Source organism: Macrobrachium nipponense, chromosome 43, assembly GCF_015104395.2.
Source record: "Macrobrachium nipponense isolate FS-2020 chromosome 43, ASM1510439v2, whole genome shotgun sequence".
Lineage (NCBI taxonomy): Eukaryota > Metazoa > Arthropoda > Malacostraca > Decapoda > Palaemonidae > Macrobrachium > Macrobrachium nipponense.
Window position 1 is genome coordinate 12,735,018 of NC_061104.1, and position 22,143 is coordinate 12,757,160.

General features: G+C 40.8%; 1 protein-coding gene across 2 annotated transcripts in view; it reads right to left on the minus strand.

Moving 5' to 3' along the window:
* LOC135213537 (sodium/glucose cotransporter 1-like) overlaps nucleotides 1-22,143 on the minus strand; it is a 289,323-nt gene that overhangs the window by 82,516 nt on the left and 184,664 nt on the right. For both annotated transcript variants that reach the window (XM_064247470.1, XM_064247468.1), the window contains exons 10-13: nucleotides 17,422-17,590; nucleotides 17,201-17,320; nucleotides 16,766-16,861; nucleotides 934-1,045 (exon numbers count right to left, since the gene is read on the minus strand). In XM_064247470.1, coding sequence (XP_064103540.1) covers nucleotides 934-1,045; nucleotides 16,766-16,861; nucleotides 17,201-17,320; nucleotides 17,422-17,590 — 497 coding nt within the window. The remainder of the gene's footprint in view (nucleotides 1-933; nucleotides 1,046-16,765; nucleotides 16,862-17,200; nucleotides 17,321-17,421; nucleotides 17,591-22,143) is intronic.

Genomic DNA, 22,143 nt, shown 5'->3' on the forward strand with positions numbered 1-22,143 from the left:
TTCTGCAGTTTGGATTTGTTAAGGTTCATACTTTACTTCTCAAAGGCTAAGTAAATGTGCGCCTTGCTTCAATATATGGAGATCAGAAGATTCAACAATTGAACTAGGCAAACTATTCCAAGTTTTAGTTGTAGCCAAAATAAATCTCCTAACAAACTGGGTACTATTAAACCTGATGTTAGAAAACAACAGTCTGCTTGTGTTGTGAGCAAAATGGCTAGTTCAGGTCAACAAGAATGTATATGATGTTTGTCATTGTTGTACATTTTATGTAACAAACATAATTGACTCACTTTACAACCTTGCCACAAGTCAACATTAAGAGTTGGAAAATAAACTTGACTGATGACACATCTCTATCAAAGACTCAGAGATGAGAGTTAGCACCTGAAGACCACACAGAACAGTACGTACTCTATTCAAGAAAGAAGAAAAGAGTTGAAACACATACATAATATCTTCATTAAGAAATGGCAGAAAATTATATCAACTTTCTAAAAAAAGAGGTACGGTATCTATATTATACGTACATATATGCTTCTCAAAAGTCATTTTATCAAAAGTTACACCTAAAATCTTGAGTCACTGATATTTAAACCAATACCATTTAAAAACAAATCAGGATGCAAAGGCAAAAGAGTACTGGATCAATTATCATACTTTTAATTTTTTAAGGGTTGAGCTCCATGAAATGACATTGCTAGAGCTACTATACTGGCCATCAACACGGGCTCTTTTAGTTCTGTCAATTAAATATTAATTTAAAATACGTATTAAAATTACCTGTATTCCTATGGTCCATCCTTGATGGCAAACTGATAAAATATACTGAAATATATTTTGGGGCTCTTTATAGCATCATTAGGAAATAGATACAAAATTATATCTGGGGTTACAAGTGAGTTATCTATAATTTTGTTATGAAGATATTACCTGATAATGCCGGGGAAGCGGACAGCAGCTCATTCTGAAGTCTTTCTTTCATCTCCAGGTCATCTTGACGCTCAGAATGATTAAAGCGAGTGAAGTAAGTTGATCTTATGAGCTGAAAAGATAAAAATGTAGCACATTCATGTGACTTAACCCTACCAGATTACATCTTGTCATCAGGAATGTCAGTCATGGAAGCCAGACTTGAGCTAAAAGTAAGAGGCGTTAACAATCCATCCAAAACCCCCACCTTTTCAAATGTGACTAAAAATCAAGACATCAAACAGCACAATGACAAACAAGATAGTATAAACATGGAAACTGGATTTCATACCAATAATACTGAAACCCAAAATAAAAGTGATATTACAACAACCAATACCACCACCAACATAGATGATTCAGTTATCCATGGAAAAGAACTTCCAATAGAAGAAGAATTAAATAATGATGATAATCGAACTGGCAAAAAGAAAAGAATTCTAGAAAGAACCCCACCTAAGGGAAAAAAAGTAAATATTGAAAATTACAATCAATCCAGAGAGACTCCAACTACACCAGGAGAACATTTTAAAAAAGATATTAAACTAACCTCATCACAAGTGGAAATACACAATTACCCTCAATCTCAATCAAACAGCCAACATCTGGACAGTAAAGATCACTCTTTACAATTTCCATCAAATAATACTAATGAAAATCATACCATTAAACCAAACCAAAATATAACTATCACCCCCCAACCATCCACAAGACCGAAATATCCCATTAACAACAACAAAACAAATAACCCCTCAAACCAACAGTCCTTATCACTACAGAAAAGGAACAATAGAATTACAAAACCAGAAATTTCTAAAGCTAGACCAAAAACTTCTGAACCAATAATTAACATTACCAAACATGCTTCATCTTGTGGTTGTAATGAATGCTTTGTAAGTACATATAACCAACTAACTACCAAGACAGAGGACACAGTACGAAATTGTATTGACAATTTTACCAAATTAAGGAGGTGCCCTTTAACACACCAACATGAGAACGAATTATGTTCTGAATCCTTAAAATACAAAAAAGGAAATTATAAAATCAAAAATAGACTTATTAATATTCAACTATGAAAAACAAACAACTGCAGAATCTAATAACCAACATACAAATACAACGATTAAAAAACCACAAATAAATTCAAATGCATATAAACTACGAGATAAAGTAAAATCAGCAATCAATTTACAGAATTTAACACCAATTCCTCCCAATAATGGAATATAAAATCATTCAATGGAATATAAATGGTCTCTTAACCCGACTACGTCTGGGCTGAGTTACAAAGAATCATACGAGACCACAACCCAATGTGCATATGTCTACAACATATAGGAAGTAACCCTACAAATATCCAACACTATAAAATTGCCTGTTATTCACCAACTGACGGTGGAAAATTAGGCACAGCCATATACGTTCATAATAGCATTACATATGAACCTGTTGACATACCATCTATGCCATATCAAATAACATCAATTAAAATGTATATGCCTGATAAAAGTAAAATTACCATTTGTAATTTATATAACCAACCAAATTTCAATGCAAATTTCAGTGATTTTTCTGAACTTATTAGCAAAAGTATACAGGAACCACTACTTATAGTAGGAGATTTTAATGCACATAATCCATTATGGGATATTAATAACCCCACTGACACATCCGGAATCAACATAGAGAATACTATAATGAAACACAATCTGTATTGTCTCAATGAAAGCGAAGTTCCAACATATTTTTCAAATACACACCTAACCTTTTCTTCAATTGACATTTCATTATGTTCAAATGATGTAGCGGAGAAATTTGAATGGAACGTCCTAGACGATTCATACACAAGTGACCATTTCCCAATCATTCTGAACTACTTAAGTAATGTCAAAATATTGCCACTTACAAGATATAATATCCAAAAAGCTAACTGGGATAAATATTTCCTATACACACGAAACATACCACCATTCCCACATAATGAAGATCACAATACTACATGTGAATCCTTCTCAAACTTCATAATAAATGCTGCAGATAAAAGTATTCCAAAAACCAAAACACATTCCACAAAATCCCCTGTCCCATGGTGGAATCCAACATTAACAACATTAAGTAAAATAAAACATATATTGAGTCGCAATCTAAACAGACTCAAAACTCGCCTTAAATCACTCAACAAAATGCCCTATAGTATAAACATATTAAACAAAATAGTTATAACAAACATAACAATTAACCACATTAAACCACTATATAACAAATATACAGCCAAATTTAGAAAAACGGTAATAGCTGAAAAAATCGCATCATGGAAGGAATATATCTCAAACATATCTTCAAACACATCCACAAGGGATGTCTGGCAAAAGATAAGGAAAATCAATGGAAAACATATAAGACCTCCAAGAAGTGCAATACATTTAAATGGAAAAATATACCATGATACTTATGAAATATCAAACATAATTGGGAAACATTTTGAAAACATCAGTGCTTACTCCAGCCTAGATACACATTTTCAAAGTATCAGAAAACAAAAAGAAAATATAATACTCAATTTTGAAACTCTTGAAGACCTGGAATATAACTATATTTTTAACATGGATGAACTAGATAATGCCATCAACTCTTGTCATCCCTCTGCACCAGGATATGATAAAATATCATTTGAAATGATAGAAAAATTAGCTCCTATAGCTAAATCATATTTATTAAATTTTACAATAGTATCTGGCTAAAACGTGTCTTTCCTGATAAATGGAAACATGCCATAATTATTCCAATAAACAAACCAGGAAAGGATGCAAGTAATCCATCCAATTATAGACCGATATCTCTAACAAGTTGCCTATGCAAAATCTTAGAAAAAATGGTTAATGCACGATTAACGTATGTAATAACCAAAGAATCCATTTTAACACCAACACAATCTGGTTCAATAGCTGGCAGATCAACCCTAGATCCCTTAACACATTTAGAAGATCATATCAAAAAAGGCTTTGAACAAAAGAAATTAACAGTAGCTATATTTTTTTATATAGAAAAAGCATACGATACAACATGGAAACATAACATCATGCAAAAACTCCACTCCAAGGGACTAAGAGGCCACTTACCAATATTTATTAAGAACTTCTTAACAAACAGAACTTTTCAAGTAAGAGTAGAAAATTCCTACTCAGTAACCTATAAACTGGAAGAAGGAATCCCTCAAGGTAGTGTCTTGAGCTGTACATTGTTTGCTTTAGCAATCAATGACATTACTATAAATTTACCAAGTGGTGTAAAAAAGGGATTTTGACGTAGGAAAAATCTATTTCTGGGCGAGGAAGCCGTGTCGCTCCCGTGAAATATGTCTGCTTTAGCACTATTTCTAGTAAAACATTCCGTGTTCGCCCGTTCGAATATTACATAGACTCGAGGATTTCGAGTTATTTCCCGAAAGGTTATGGCCACCATTTATAGCTTATGTTAGGCTTATGGAGGCAGCTTCGATTAGAAAGGACAAGGTCTCCAAGGGGACTGTTATCCTTTCTAGCAATCAGGCTCATCAAGTATAGATATGGAGCCTAGAAGTGGATCTGCTCAAATACTAAGGTAACAACATGACGGGAACTCCTTACCTTTTACATCAAAGGTAGCAGGATTTACCCTTCAGGCAGTGACTCGGGAAGAGCCCCAGCTTAGCGAGACAGATTCCACATCATTGCTACCCCCAAGGTAGAGAGAGTTTGTGGGAAGTTTGCTGGCTACATTCTCGGCAGGCAAGCTTAAGCCAAACTGTGCAATCAACTTGTTTAGTGAGCGCCTCTGTCAGACGCACTGATCCAAGCCGGATTTGATGCTAGGACACGTCTTGCAAGGTCTCTTAACTCTCTAGTGATGACGGAGACGGCGGTTCTGGAGTATGCTCATGAACCGCTGTATAAGGTCATTGCGGAGTAGTTACTTTTAAGCATGCAATGTGCCTCGTACGGCTTTGCGGTTACTAAGAGAAATGGCAAGAAGCATGTTCTATCCGAGGCTACGATCAGGCACGAACCCAACAGCTTCTGGCTTTCTCAATCTGGGGTGCAGATCTCTTCCAGCTTCGGCAGTAAACGAGGTTCAGAATGAGGCATCACATTTTAATCAAGCATCAGATTGCGTTGGGGCATCCCTTTCAAAAGGATATTAAGAGTCTTCTTCCTCCAGTTTTAGGACTAGGAAAAGTCAAAGAAGGTACCAACCTTTCTAAGTTCCGCAACAGCACCCTGTGCTATAAGCTGTACTAATTCAGCAAGTTCCCCAACCCTTCATCTTCTAAGACTCAGCCTCGGCAACAGCCTCAATTTGTCTCCCTTTCGCCGTCGGCTAGCCAACAGGTTCCCCCTTTCGTCAGAGTGGAGGAACCGGAGCCCAAGGGCGAGCTAGAGGTGTATGGTCAGGAAAGGAACCCGACCCTCATCATCTCAATGAAGTTCCTCAAATAGGAGGCAGGCTGTATCTCTTTTAACATCGTTGGGAGTTCAGCAGCTGGGCGGAAAACATAGTATCTATCTATCAGCATCCAACCCAAGGGTTGATGGATTACCCCAGGGACCTTCTCCAGAAGGGAGCAGTCTCCAGGACAAAGAACTTAAAATTTCAAAGTCGTCTATTCAGTGTCCCAAGAAAGGACCGACCAAAGGAGGGTGATCTTAGACTTGTCCCGTTTAAACTTGTACATTCCTTGCGACAAGTTCTAAAGGCTGACCATCTCTCAGGTACGGGCCTTACTTCCCCGTGGGGGCGTCACCACCTCTATAGGTCTTACAGACGCCTATTATCATGTCCCGACGGCTCAGCACTCCCATCCATTCCTGGGCTTCAAACTAGTAAAAGAAGCTTATTCCTTCAAGGTGATGCCCTTTGGGCTGAATATAGCCCCAAGGGTTTTCACGGAACTGGCGGAGGTAGTGGTGCAGGAGCTAAGGTCTCAGGTTTTATTGGTAGTGGCGTACCTAAACGACTGGCTAATCTGGGAGATGGTCAAAGACAAGTTTATGAAAGCCATGGACGGGGTCATATCTTTCCTGGAATATATAGGGTTCAAGATCAACAGGACCAAGTCACGATTGGCCCCAGAATCCAAGTTCCAGTGGCTAGGTTTCCATTGGGGCTTGGATTCACACAACCTTTCCATTCCATCAGGGAAGGGGATGCCAAGGTAACAAGCCAATTCTTAAAATGCAAAAAGGCTTCGAGAAGGAATCAGGAGACGATCCTAGTCTCGCTCCAATTTGCGTCAGTCACAGACGTTCTGTTGAAAGCCAAGCTCAAGGACATCAATCGAGTTTGACGTTCAAGGCCAATGCCAAGTGTCGCGACAAGTTCGGCCGGGTACCTCTGATTCCCAAGGAACGTCTACGTCCATGGGCAATAACCGAAAACCTAGCCAAAGAGTTACAGTTGCAGTTCCCTCCCCCGTCCCTACTGATGCATACAGTCGCATCACTATCAGGTTGGGGAGGTTATTCACAGCACGACAAGGTTCAGGGAACTTGGTCACCTCAGTTCCAAAAGCTTCACATCAACATCCTGGAAGCTATGGCAGTGTTTCTGACCTTAAAGAAGCTCCGTCCTCCGGAGGAGACTCATATCAGATTGACTCTCGACAGTGCAGTAGTGATACATGGTATAAACAGAGGTGGTCCAAGTCAAGTCATGTGAACCACAGGGTGATAGCAATTTTTTCTCTAACTGACAAGAACACCTGGCATCTATCGGCTACCCATCTGGCAGGAGTCCACAATGTAGTAGCAGACGCATTGTCCCGGTCAGTCCCCCTGGAGCCAGAATGGTCACTGGACCAGGAATCCTTCAAGAGGGTTTTTAGGAGAGTACCGGGTCGTTGATGACTTTGTCATTTACTATACGAGTAGTAATCTGAGACATGCTCAGAGAGTTCTCAGTACTGCCATTTCAAATATATGTAGTTGGGCAAATTCAGTTGGATTTAAATTTTCAACTGATAAAACAAAAGCAATCGTCTTCTACAAAGACAAAAGGTGGATGAAGAACCAAACAATCAAACTGCATCTTTATAGCACTGAAATACAATTTTGTACAAAAATCAAGTATCTAGGAGTAATATTTGATCAACATTTAAATTGGAAAGAGCACATCAAATACATTAAAGCCAAGGGCATCAAAGCCCTTGCCATATTAAAAAAGTTATCACACACTAATTGGGGAGCAAAGCGAGACATTTTATTAATGATATATAAGGCGGCAGTCTTATCCATAATAGATTACTGCTGTCCAATATATTCATCCGCCTCAGAATCTGCATTAAAATCTCTCGATGCAGTGCACCATGAAGGCGTGCGATTGTGCACAGGAGCTTTCCGATCGTCCCCAACAAACTCACTTTTGGTGGAGGCAGGTGTTTTGCCCTTAAAACATCACCGTAATTTAATAATACAAAGAGGTCTTTCAATGCAAGCAGGATCGTCTCCTGCAACTTACTGCTTCCAAAACTGTAATCAAGTAACAGCAGTTAATAGTACTAGCTCTTTCCCAAAAAGAGCTAGATACATAATGAACATACATAATATGAATCCAATTTTTCACCCACCAATGGAATTGCCACCACCATGGATTTTAAATAGAGTAAAGATATGTACCTCCCTGTCTTACCTACTCAAAAAACAAATGACAAGTACGGAAATGTACCGCCAACATGCTTTGGAGCACATTAGAAGAAAAGGCGACAAATTTATGATATATACAGACGGCTCCAAAAATAATGTTGGAGTAGGAGCATCTGCATATTCGAAAAATATGTTAAGTAAAAAAAGCCTACCTTCAATATCATCAGTATTTACTGCTGAAGTCACAGCCATACAGATGGCTCTAGATATGATATCTGAGGCAAAAGCAAGTGTCTCTGTTATTTTCAGTGACTCACGTAGCGCTATAGATGCAATAAGACAGTATAAACCAGGAAACCAAATAGTACAGGAAATTCAAATAAAAATTCATCAACTCCTCCAATCAGGAATATCAATGGAAATATGTTGGATCCCAGCACACGTGGGAATAAAAGGAAATGAATATGCAGACTCTGCTGCCAAATTAGCCTGCACTATCCCTCCAACAATTTCATATGCCCCAGTGTCAGACTGGGTAAAATCAGTTAAAACATTAATTTACCAGGATTGGAAAGAAGAATGGGCCTCTGTGCCAACAACAAATAAACTTAAAAATATAAAAACTGAAGTCTATGCATGGAGGACATCCTCACAGGAGGAAAGAGCAAAAGAGGTGATCCTAGCAAGGCTACGTATAGGACACACAAGATTCTCACATGGTCACTTGATGTCAACACCACATGCTGACCCAGTGAAATGTAACAGATGTCAAACACCCATGACAGTACAGCATTTGCTTGTTGAGTGCCCAAATTGGACCCAGCAAAGATCTATTTATTTGCGGAGTTCGGAAATGAAAAATATCCTTGCGGAAAGCAGGGATTTTTCAATTAATAAAATCATAAATTTTTTAAATAAGACGGGTTTCTCAAATAAAGTCTAATTTTTTTTTTTTTTTTTTTTTTTTTTTTCTCTCAGGATTGATCCCTGAGAACCAGCCCGAGAAGAGTCTACTTGAGACTCAGAGGTCTGGAAAAACTAACACCTATTAATAATAATAACATCTTGTCATTTATTCTTACATGAATACAAACCATCGGTCTTTACGTAAGAATTACCTTCAGGGCAAGCTGGAGAAGGCTATTCTACACAACAAGGTTGTTTGGCAGTTGCACTACCGGTTGGGGAGGTGAGGGGTACCCTCACCCCTCCCTTCACTGTGTTGTGCAACCAATTCCCTTATATGTAGCCTTCTTCAAGGCCATTGTACTTCATCTCAACCTGGTTTTTTTCTTCCTTTGTTGTGTTTGAATAATTTTGGTAAATATATATCTTCTTGTTTTTGAATATTACAAAACCAAGAATTATTTAAACCTAAACCTATATTTTGCCTGGGTGTGGGATAGCGACAGTGCAATTGCTTTCTCTCGCCCTTTGATGTTCACCCACACAGTGTTTGCACTATATGCTGCAAATGTGCCTTCCATAAATGATACTTGCTGAGTGTTGTACGTGGTCCCTGGAGCAATGGATGAGGTTCGCTGGGAAGAAGAAATCCAAGAAGACTGTTCATCCATCCTCAGAGGGATATTCCCCCTTTGAGGATCCCAGGTAACTCCTTGTCTCTTCCCATGTGATTCTGGTCCTCTGCTTCTTCAGGGGAACCATTGATGAGGGGCTTGATTGCACATCTCAGTGCCACCAACCAACCCCCCGTCTCGTACAGTGTCAGTAACTGGGACTACGGTTTCAGTTACAGGATCTAAGGTCACAATGTTAACTGCCACAGTATCTTTGGTTATCCATCCGATCCCATCAACATCGATGCGACCTCCAATGTCTCCTGTTGCTAAGGATCTTCTCCTTGCAAAATTAATGACAAGGTACAAAAGAGATGAAATCGAAGAAGAGACCCTGTTCTCCTTCGATGTTGCCAGTACCTTTATCTCCATCTGCTTTTGCCTCCCCCCTCTCCCTTCTTCCCCTTAGGGTCCCATTAGGTCAACAGACTTTAAGAGGAAGAAGGCAGTGGTGCTAGATTGCAAGAAGACCCCTTCTCCTTCTGAGGGTCTTGTTAGGCAGACAGATCCGAAGGGGAGAAGGGTGGCCGATCTAGTCTTTGAAAAGCCCCATGGACCTTCTCACAATGTGTCGTCTTCTACGCAAGAGGCACAAAGATCTCTCCCTATAACACTCCCATCCCAGGACGGGGAACACGTGTCTTGGGTGTTCCCGGACAGAACTCCAAGGTTCTGACCTGGAGGCTCATTCCCCTGAAGGTTCTTCCCTTGGGGTTTGATGCACGCTGCTACAATAAGTGTTTGCGGTCCCCAGACCCAGACAAGGACTATAGAGAGAGAGAGAGAGAGAGAGAGAGTGGGTGTGCAACGTGAATGTCGCCCCCACCCCCGAAATCCCCAACCCAGGACGCAGTTCCCGTGAGTTGCTCCTTGGATAGTCGGAGGATTGGTCCCGAGAAGGTGATGCTGACCCTAGGGTTTGCACATCAGGTGTGATAATAGAGGATTCCAGTGGAGGTCTCTCAGGAGGACCATGACTTGGAAGGATCAGAGGGTCCTCTCCCCAAGGATGCGGATACTCCCGAGCTGCAGAAATCCTAGAGCAAGATTGTTAAACTGATTTGTCAGTATTACAATCTCAGGGACGAGACCTTGGCTGACAATGGGATTGTTCCTACCGCCCTCGAAGCCCTGGTTGGGCCTCGCAGGAAATTCTACCTTCAAAAGGATTGCCATGGTCGGAACTTGCAGAATCAGTCCGGTCAGGTGAATAATCGTCTCTAGAAGGGAGAACTCACTTCGAGCCAGCTGCTCATTTAAGCTGCTTCCTCTACCACCCCCTTGTCAGAAAAAGTTTTATAAACGTTCAGAGAGGTCAATTCCATCTGCACACACACTGACCCAGACTTGGTTCTCCCCAGTACAGGTCTGTCGTTGAAGCAACTCTGAGCAGAAAACATCTCCCTCTCACACCAGGAGTCAGCAACCTTGGAAACAACTGCTATGGCAGTGTTCCAAGCAGTCTCTTGGATTGACCACTGGTCTACAAAAGTTGCTAATGTTATCACTAAAGGCGCTGTCATACTAGCAAAATTTTTGTAGACTTTTTCTGAGTTTGTTGTTGACTTTCCAAAGAAGTACTCGGGGGTCAAATACGTTCTTCTTCATACCGTGGTTGTCGTCGTCAAAACGTAAACAAACCATCTGAGCTGTGACTTCATGTAATGATAAAACAACTCCTTAATGATAAAACAACTATGCTTTATAACACAAAGCAACCAGCTGGTTGTGCTTGCATGTATTTAATGATGCTGCATAGAATTTAAAAAAACTCTTCGAGTACGGTCCTGGTTAAAAAGACTTGAAAAGTTATATTTAAAAAAATAAGCTAGGGCTAGCCTAGATAGGCTATTCGTAACCTTGTTTACACAACCACAGTCAGACTGTATCATAAATTAAGCCAGAGAAACTGCAAAAATTTTAAGGATTTTTGTTTACATTTGCAAATGCAAAAAATAAAAACGAGAGCTGACCTAGGCTATATAACATTCTGATATTCACGATATAACATGCTTATCTGAATAAAGATAAGCAAGTTCAGGAAAGTTTTCCTTGAGTCGCATGGTGATCTCTTGGTAATTTTTTTCATTTAAGACCCTTTTTCATCAAACTATCATGCTTATGGTCCCATAATCATCATCTCTCCCCCATATCTTCAACCAAAAACTGTTCTGGCAATCTTGTCCACTGTACCAAGAACACCATCTTGCATCTGATGACTTGAAATGCGTGCTCTCCGAGATGTAAACAAACAATAAAGTCGATGGTAGCGATGGGTTGAATTTGATCGGTACAGTTTTCAAAATTCCTGACGACAACACCAGAAAGTCGCTGTCAAATTCAAGTCAACGGAAATTTCGCTAGTGTGACAGCGCCTTGAGTCTCCTTCACTCCCAACGAGAAAATGGCTAACCTTAATAGCCTGTTCCTGTCTGGAGGTAAGACCATTACTTACCTGGCCCACCAGACAGCTAACCTATGAGCAAACTTGGTACTACTTAACCCTTAGTGGATGGGTAAAAAATGTGCAGCTCCTCAGGGCGGGTAAACTTTGAGGTCAGCCACTTTACAAGAAAAAAAAACCAATGGAAAGTGGAAGCTCAAATGCATATGGTGAAAATGACTATTTACAACTCCTTGTGGGGTCTCTTTTACAAGACAATCATAAATTTTACCAACTTATATATGTTTTTTCTAATAAATAATTTTATTTTGTAAAATTATAATTACAGCTCACATAATGTCAAAACAACAAATAAAATCTGTAACACATTCCTAGCATATTTATTGAAAAATATTTATGTAAATTTGCCAAGAACAAAGATTCAATAACTTTTTTATTTGTACATGTTTTTTCTAATATTTCTTTGCACTTAGTCTTTGCAAAATTACATTGACAACCGACATACTATCTTAAAAGACAAGAACATAGACCAACAGCAACACCTACAAAACTATGTCGTGAGAGAGAGAGACGCAGTACATTCTCCCTTGAAGTCAGAAGCAGAACTGAAGTCCTGAGATGCCAGATTCGTGATTTTAGCCAGTGTAAAAGTTGCCATTAGTGAATTTATGGGCTACAGAAGTATTGGCACTTCTTTCCTGCCCGATTTCTTCCAAATCGACAGCATTTAATATGCTTATCTACAGGATCAATCCATCCACCACCCCAAACCTGTTACTACCATTGAGAAGCTATCCGTCCAATAAGGGTTAAAGAGCCGAGACACATCTCAATGCCGAGTTCTGACATTTGTAAGTTTCAAATCAGTTTTAACTCTGAAAAACGGACCGTTGCTAGGTTCTACTTCTCTTTATGACAGAGAAGACAGAAATGTCACAGTGGATCAACAAGGGTGGATGACAATGACCGCCTCATCTTCCGTGCAGTGGCAAAGACTGCTGGGCCTTCACACACCACTACAGCCTCACCTGGGGGTCAGGCTGGTCCTTTGGCTGCAGGTCCTAGGAAACCACACCACAAAATCCTATGGCACCTCACAAGAATACCCAGCCTTCTTTGGCGCCCGTCAGGAAGGGTAGAAGCCAACAGCCCTATTGTCGAAACAGGGTCTCCAACACTGTAACCAAACTAAGCCAGTCCCCTTTGACAGGTACCAACCAAGCCCAGCCACAGCAATGGATTCCAACCCGTGTGACTTCCTCACTCACGGACTGGCGTTGGTGCACGGGACCACACAAGAACTGTGTCGTTCTACGGCCACCGTCAGGTTCAATATACCATCACCCCCTTCTCGCTTCATAGGATTTCCGTGGATCACAGGGCCTAAAACAGAAAAGAAAACTCTCCCCAGGACCAGACGCCAGTGGACACAAGCCAGATCCCGTTACCAGGAATCGTCACACATTTGACCCGGCCTCCACCTAAAAGGCACAAGCCAGGCCCGTCCAAACACAGGTCACAGAATCATTACCGTATTCCCTTTCACCACTGCATCCCTTCCAGCTTTATTCATTATCAGAAATTTCTCATTTGAATCACCAACTTCAGTCTCATCATTTCTCTCTCATTCTTGTGTCAAGAGCAACACCATCTCAAAGCCAGCACATGAGATAAAATTTTTTCCATTTTTGCCAAAACCAGTTCTGCTCTCCTTTCCACCAACTTGCTTGCTTTTCTTTCTGAAAAATTTCTATCCATTTTGAAAAGCCCAGAAGTAAGACATAAGAGCACACTTTCGCTCCTGTGATCAGAGGCATGGCATAGATTCCTTTGGTCGACATTGCACAACCAGGAAAAAGTCCTGGGTCAGGCAAACCTTCAGTAAGTTAGAAAGGCTACTCATCCTCCCATCAATTAGTAAGTCTTCCTATGTAAAGACCGATGGTTTGTATTTGTGTAGGAATAAATGATAAATTTTAAAAGCAATTTGTATTTTTCCTAACATACAAACATGAGGTCTTTACATAAACACCCCACCTCTAGCCACCCTTCATTCATTTACCTGGGCTTAGGGTAAGTGGTTGAGCGACTCTACCAAACAACCTTGTTGTGTAAAATAGCCTGCTCCAGCTTGTGCTGAAGGAAATTCCTAGGTAAAGCCCTTAGGTTTGTATGTTAGGAAAAATACAAATTACTTTTTAATTGTTATTTTTGTCTGCTGCATTCACTTCATATTTAGTGATCACTTAGTAATATTAATTCATGGGAGCTACATTATTTTTATGTTAAAAAGATTACTGTTATAACATAAAGGATACACTATACAATCAGAATGTTTTTAATGTATTTTTCCATTTGAATTGACTGTTACTAAATTCTTTAATCACTACTGTATTTGTATACAGTTTCTTCTTAAGGCCCCGTCCACACGGCCGAGCTTTGCTCGACGAACTTTGTTCGATGTGACGTCGGAAGCGGAGAAACTGCGGTAAAGTTCTGACTTTTCCCGCTGTTTCTCCGCTTCTGACGTCACATCGGACAAAGTTCGTCGACCAAAGCTTGACCGTGTGGACGCGGCCTAAGAGGGTCAAACTTTTTCCCATCTAGTCTTGAGCACTCTGCTTGAATTCTATCTGGTCCAAGCCTAATTTACTCCCATTTCTTCCCCATTCTCCTATTTCAAAATGAATCACTTCCTGGACAGTTCAATCCCCTTCTCAGTCTTTGAGATCTCAATTTTTCCCACGTCTCAACATCAACAGAGTTACACATGAAAATATCTCTTTCCACTGTCTTATGTGCAGCTGGTTTGAATTACTATCTGGTCTTCATCTTGTTACTTCCATATCTGCTACGTTTCTCATCAATTGCTGCTCATTCCTATTCATCACAAAAACATTTTTACTTTGAGATTTAAGTCTATTTTTCATCAGCTGTGTACATCTCTCTACAACCGCCTCATTTGTAATGTGATCTTTCCACTGGCCATTAGCCATGAATCACAGCACTCTGAGACACCTCTTAAATCTCCTCCAGTTCCTTTCAGTACCCAAGTGCTCATCATGAAATAGTACGTAAATGCCATAGTCATGCCTCATAATTTTTAACTTTACAAATTGGATGCTGTAGAACTTGATATACCATTTTTCCACAAGAAAAATATTTCTCCTCCTTTTGCTTCCCTTGAACATTAAAGTATCAGTAGTAACTTATTTCACTGATATTTTGCAATCCTGAGCATGCATCTGCAATGCCATCCCAATTCTCAATATTTCACCTATGAACACACATTAATCTGCTGCTTCCATATTATTATTAGTAATAATATGGACTGGATGACACTGAATTTGATAACCCTGAACATGACACCCACTGAAGAAGACAACCCCACAAGAGAGAACCAACGTACCCTGGGAACATCGAAAGATGCCTCGACCGCCTTCAAGAAGATGACATGAAGCAGCGGATGAGAAACGCCCTGCGAAAGCTCATCTCCTGAACAAACCCAAGGATACATAAACCATACAGATTATGATCCCACCCCCAATCAAGTCGCCCTTCTGAAGTTAGGGTCTTAATTGCCACTTCATTTCGAGACCCAGGCCTCACGACAAGACTCAAAATAGAGTTGCTCCTCGACTCCGTCCAGCAACTCAAAAGCCCGAAGCATCGTGAGAACTACCGACGCCTTGAACTTTGCCTCAACGGTGACAGCGAGTGCCCAGCCAGATTCAAAAGCCTGGTTGTCAGGGCCTTCATCAGGAGAGCCCTCCCCCACTGCTCAAACTGACAGGACACTAATCAGGAACTCAACCGCTCTTCCCAAGTACTTGTAAATACATAATGGGTATTCGAAAAAATTATTAAGTAGAGAAGTCCATACAGCCCTGGAAAAATGCTACGGTAGTGACAGCCTGCAGCCCTGCCCCCAGGATAATATCAAGCTGTATTCTAAAGCCTTCATGGGTTCCCATTACCGTAAAGAAGAGGACTCCATTAAGAAGATTATTACCCACAATGTAAATCTCAATCAACGACACCAAGAAAATTGACTTCATTATATATTACCAGAATCGGAGGATGCGTGACCTGATTATGAAAAATAACCCCTCCCCACAGGTACAAGACCCCCTAAAGCAGACTTATATGGTATACCAATACACACCCAGTCCGCGGTTGCAGCGGCGCCTATGTTGGTATGACCAGCATGCACCTGTCTAAGAGAGACTCCTGCCATGCCCAAGAGGGGGCTATTAAGAACCACGCCTGTACCTAACATCAAGAGGCCATCTCCCGGGATGTGATCATCCAGAACACCAAGATCATCAGGAAGGCCCCTGATGCCTGTCAGTTATGCCTGCTGCAGGCGTTTCTCATCCAGGAAATTAAACCAACACTTAATACGATGCAGGAAGAATTTCTCCTCCCCACGAGTATGAGAAGACCTGCCACCAACAATGACACCACCAATCACAACAACTCTAAGGAAGACGACACCCCCGAATGAGATACTTCTGCAGGCAACGACAATCATATTAGCCGTGATGTCCCGCAGCGTAATGCAACATCCAACAACATTACTGCACAGCTCAGGAGGTCCAAACGGCTGCACCACCAATGTAAAAGAAGACTTACTGCCACCAGCCAATAGGAGATCAGCATGGGGCAGACCCCCTGCTGATGACCCCAAATATAAGGAGGACGGACGCCACATCAAAAGCAGTCCACCTCGGCCTAGAAGATGTCTGGCAGCTCCAGATGAAAGCTCGCTCAGAGAGAGAGAGAAGAATCATTAATGACTTTGATATCATAGTTTATCTGTAAAATTCAAATGCCATACACCGGTTTTGACCCTGTATTTGATCATGACCTCTATAGGCTCTCTACTAGCCTGTTTTAGTAGCACGGAAAAAGCCGCTATTTGGAAAATAGAGAAGAATTTCTACAAGTGTAACGCTGCTGAAGTAGCCATTACTTTTAATATAGTAATTATATACTAATCATCCCACAATCCAGCTAAGACCTTCAAGTTTTTTGTTGACATCTAAGAATCTCTTGCATTTTATTTGCAACTGTCAATGTCCCAAAACTGTAGAAGTAAAAATTTTTTACAAAACCCAATATCAGTTTCCCTTACTAATAGTCCAGCATCTTTGAATATAGTAGAATGCCTATATATTATCACTTACCCTCCAGTCTTCAGGTGGCTGTGTGATTATGCTTATGATGACAGCTAAAATAGCTGTCAACCAAAACAGCAATGTTGCAAAGTACATGTAATGGACCTGAGGGAGAAAGATAAAATAAATACTGTAGTAAAAGAATTATTAATTATTACATCTGAGGACACTGTAAATTTCATTTTCCAATTCATTTTTTTTTCTTAAAATCCATAGTTTTTTTTAACACCATAGAAAAGTGTACAAATTACTTTACATTATAGAATTATAAAAAATAATTGCTGTACTATTCTGAACAGCTGGCATTAATAAAAGAAAGAAACATGTACATATTCATATTTGTTCTGACACCTATGTTATGGAATTTAGGTTAGTGTTCCATTTCTTAGAGTCCACAATCATACTAACTGAAATATTATAGGACTAAAATAAAATTTAACTTACATTTGCAATTATAGTAGGCCTGTTATCATCTTCATAACATGCAGGCTCACCATAATAAAAGTCTAATGCCATACGCACCAATCCAACCCAGAACCCACTCATGAGGCCCCAGAAAGCTCCCTGAAAAAAAAGAAGATTGTGACTGCAGACGATTACAAAATGTTAATTTGAATATAAATACAAATTTTGTAAGAAAAGAGATGTAAATTGAAAGTTCCTACCGCCTCAGTCATTCGTTTCCAAAAGATTGCCATACTGTATATTGCAGCAATTGGTGGCGCCAAGTAAGCAGCAATAACTTGAATGTAGACAAACAACTGACCCCCTTGTGTTCTCTCTATGATGGGAATCCATAGGATGGATATACCAACAAGGATAAGTATAAAAATCCTGAAAAAGGCATACAATTTGGTAAACATAGTTAAAATACCATAGTACTGTATATTTTTAATGAATGTTTACATGCTTACTGAAAACACGTAGTTCATTTCTTGCAGAACTTGCAATACACTTATGTAGTGCCTGAGCTTCTACCCTACCTATTACAGCAATCTAAATTGTCAAAATCAGGAAAATACTCCCATTTTCCCTATGTCACAATGAGCTATAACCTCAAATATGAGTCCGCTGTAGTCTAGGTAGAAAGAACATTAAAATTACTCTAGTTAAAGCTTTTGCACTAACTCCTTCAATTGATGTTAAAAAGTGATTAAATTATTCAGTTAGTTTATAGAAAATTGTTATGACCTCTTGCATTCATTTATACTACTATATTATGATATATGATGACTTCTTGCCAGGATATGAATACATGATCAACTTAAATAGTAAACCAATTTACCCGAGCACTTTTCGTATACTTTCATCCAATGGTAGCTTAAACATATTGTGACATTTATAGATCGTTCGTCTACCCAGATATCAATTAATTAATTTGATTTGGAAAACGGCAGCCATTTCTTTAGAATATCAGCTGATTTTTAGTAAACGCGGGAAACCCAAAACCCGCCAGCTAGAGATAGGGAGTTCCCCAGTTGGGGGAATATAGTCTTTTGTCAGCTTTAGGGACGTATCTCAAAAGGGAAGGATGTAGGCAGATTGGTACTTCTTAGACCTATATCTTAAGCTCTCTTTCCTGTGACCCCTCTGCTGGCTGTATGTCTTGTTTCCAGGATTTGCCTTGCTCGTGGGGGGTTAAGCTGACTTCCAACACCCAAGCAAACCGCCTGGACTCTTCCTCAGTCGGCTGCAAGACGTGATCTCGGACGGATGTCCAACTACCTGCCTTCCTGTTAGGCCTATCTAGGGCGTGAGTGGTGCGCCAAGATATCCAGGCCCAAGACAAAGAGGCCATGCTTTTCTACAAAGAACCACTTACACGACATCCAGGTACGTCTTGTGAAACAGCATATTGCCAGTCCCTTATCACCTATTCTCATTTTGATCCTCATTCTCCCAGTTCAATTTCCAGCCCCAAAAGGAATTCATCCTTTTGTTCCCTCTCACTGCCTCATGGCCGCATGCTTCCCCTTGTGTGATCGTCCCAGACCAATGAAGTCATTGCATACCTCAGTGAAACATTAAAAGTTCTTTCTCCCCAGTGTTAGAGAATTAATTAATCAAAACAATAAGTCATTTTTCCCTTTTATCTTGTTTAATCTGGGATTCTTTTCCAGATTCCCGGAGCCACGTGTCATGTCTCTCTGCCCGCAAGTGTGCATTACCCAAGTTAATGAAACCAGCTTGAATTCATTCAATTACATTTTAGCTATTTGTGAGAGATATACAAGTCCCACCGTGGTGGACGCTGCATTTACCTTTTCTCCAGGCCAGCAAGGGCCTTTTTTGTAAATAAATAGCTGTAGAGTAACGAGCTGAGTTTTCTGGCGACCTTTCCCTCTAAGAAATTATCAATAACTATCAGTTTTACGGTAAGTTAAAGCAATTTCCTCTTGAAATCCCTCAATTATTTCCGTTTATGTATATAGCCTCTCTCAAGGCCGCTAAATACGTAAAATTGGCGAATCTTGCCAGGATCGAATCTGGGCTTGCTTAAAAAAAGCTTGTAAATCGCGTTATCCCTTGTAAAACGAATGTAAATGTTTTTCAAAGCGCAAAACTAAGCACACTTGCACGGAAGACAGACACTGACTCACGGTAAGGTATTCCATTCATTAATATGATTATTCTATAACCAATGTTAGCTTAAGGTACGTTTAAGTATTTTTATTGAAGGTTTTAAACAAATGTGAAGGTAGAAATCTTATTATTGTAACGGCGAACGCACCAGAGCTTTATTTTAGCGGCGAGCAAACAATTTGCCCCGCGAATTCTCTGTTACTTTGTGCTGTCCTCGTAGGAGCTCACACTAACACGTGTGCAGATAGATGCCAGAAAGGACCAGATCAAACTAGGAAGTGCTTTGCCAGGGTTTATTGCTGTGTTGGAAAGCCTAGCTAGTTAGGAGTGTTTTACTAATAGTTACGGCAAAAGAAGTGTACAATTCTTTTGTCTGTGATATGTTAGGGAATCCATTTTAACTTAGTTTTCATTCCAAGTGTAGGTAACCGCTTACCTCTCAGCTTAATTCAGCTTCGCGCACTCTCGCGCCTGCGCGGTCTCAACCAACCTTCGTTCTCACAAAGAAGCAGCCATGTTTGTTATCTCGTTAAGCATTATCTAAACAATTTAAGCAAAGTAACGTAAGTCTCGAAGTTTTAATGTAAATAATATCAATCTCGGTACTAGTATCTATCGTTCTGCCAGAGAAATTAACGTAATTCGCCTTGAATAAGAAAGTAGAATTTTGTGTTGTAAATTGCTTTCGCATTTACAGAGAATCAGCTGATTCGCCATCACTGCTAGCCTACCGTGCTGCTAAGCTCGCTCACGTGTTTCACCTCGCATCGCTCATTCGTTCGCTGAGCGAAAGTTTCATTTCACTTCGCACTTAACGTAACCTTTTCTTTTTACAATTGTTTGCTAACATTTTCATCTTAAAATCCTTACCGTCATTTTCACTTGTCCTTACGTAAAGTTAACGTAAATCTTAAAAGTAGAGTAAATCACAAGAATTGTTAACGTAAAACGCGTCTTTGTAAAATTCATATTGAAACGCAAATCATTTCATAAGCGCAAGCCGCTACTATTAGCGTAAAAATCGTTCAACGCGAGCGCGTTATCATTTTCATAAAACGTTATCCAAAGCAATTCTTTCATTTCACGTTAACGTAAGTAAATCATTTAACGCAAGTTGCGTCATATTAAACTAACATTAGTAGTTCAATTCAATATAAGGGAGTTCATTCATATATCATTTTTCACCCTCTCCGAGAGAGAGAGAGAGAGAGAGAGAGAGAGAGAGAGAGAGAGAGAGAGATCGTACCAGAACCCATTATTCACGAAGCCAAGAGTACTACATCTTACCATTAATTATAGCATGCAGAATTAACATTATTTTAGTCTCTTGTGTCTTTCATTTACACAGCGTGATACGTACGCGCATGTGTCCATTGCAGTTTGCAAGCATTTATTTTTTTCCTTTATCGAGTACTTCAGCAAAGGACTGAGCATTTACAATTTACCATTACCTGTCGTTGCCCGAGTGGTCTTGTTCATTTTTATCCCAAAAGACTTGCGTGTACCGCAAGCACAAATCGCACAGTGTGCCATCGCAAATTCATTACTTCCAGACAAGGAAGCCTACCAGTCTAGGACTGGCCACCACCAGTGCACGTCAGGTCTTACCATTTCACAGTGCCACTAATTCTTGACCCTGTCCATCGACTGGCTGCTGGAGTACTCCCACCTTTTACTTTCTCTCCTCCACTATTACCCCCTGCTACGAGCAGTACCATTTCTCTTCAGTATATTTAAGTACTATACTGCATTTAGTGTCGTCCGACGGGACACACCAGTGCGATACCAGTGCTCCAGACAAGGAACGCCTCCTCATAAGTGCCGTGCACCTGTACAGGCCGTACAGGTAGCCATTCTACCTGCGTGTCCATCCTGCGGAACGCCCATTAGTGTGACGTGCGCCGCACACTCCATTTGATTTGTCCGCCTCATCAGAAGGTGCCAATCCCCAAAGTGCCACAGCGCACCCAGTCCTTTAAGACTTTTTCATCCGAGCCTCCACTGCAGCCTAAGGAAATGGCTTCGGCTGCCCAACCACATATATCCATGGAGTTGGAGAGGCTCCAGACACTCATGGCTCTGGGCACGAACGCCGGTTACACTGGGCAGGAACTCACCCAGTGAGTGAAGGGGCAGGTGGATGATCTGCTCCTGCAAGAGAGAGCCGCCAGAGAAGAAGAGAGGAAGGAAAAGGAAGCAGAGAGGAAGGAAAAAGAAGCAGAGAGGAAGGAAAAAGAAGCAGAGAGGAAGGCAAGGGAAGAAGAGAGGAAGCATGAGCTAGCTCTCAAGGAGAAGGAGCTCGAGTTGGAGAAGGCACGACAGGTGAACGCCGAAGCCCTAGCCATGCAGCCAGCTCCCAGCCCCACGCCTATGGTGTCGTCCAATCCTATTGCCAGCATTAACGCTCTCATCCCGAAGTGGACTGAGGATGAGCCCGAGGCATGGCTGGAAGAAGTGGAAGCCTTATTCGAAAACTACCCTACCACTGAGATAGAGAGGGCCGCCCTGCTTGACAAGCACCTGGACGGCAAGGCTAAGACTGCCCTCTGCTCACTGGATCAGGGTCAGCGAGGGGACCTGGTGGAAGTTCGCCGGGTCATTACAAAGGCCTATGAAATCACCCCGGAGAGGTGGAGGCAGCGTTTCAGAGGTCAGGCAAAGGAAGTTGGTTGGGCCTGGGGAGATTACTCCTACCACAAAATCCAAGCCGGAAAGCGCTGGCTCGAGGCCATGTCGTGCACCGAGTTCCAGGACCTGTTTAACAGGATCATGCTGGAAGACCTCTACCAGTGTGTACCTGGGCC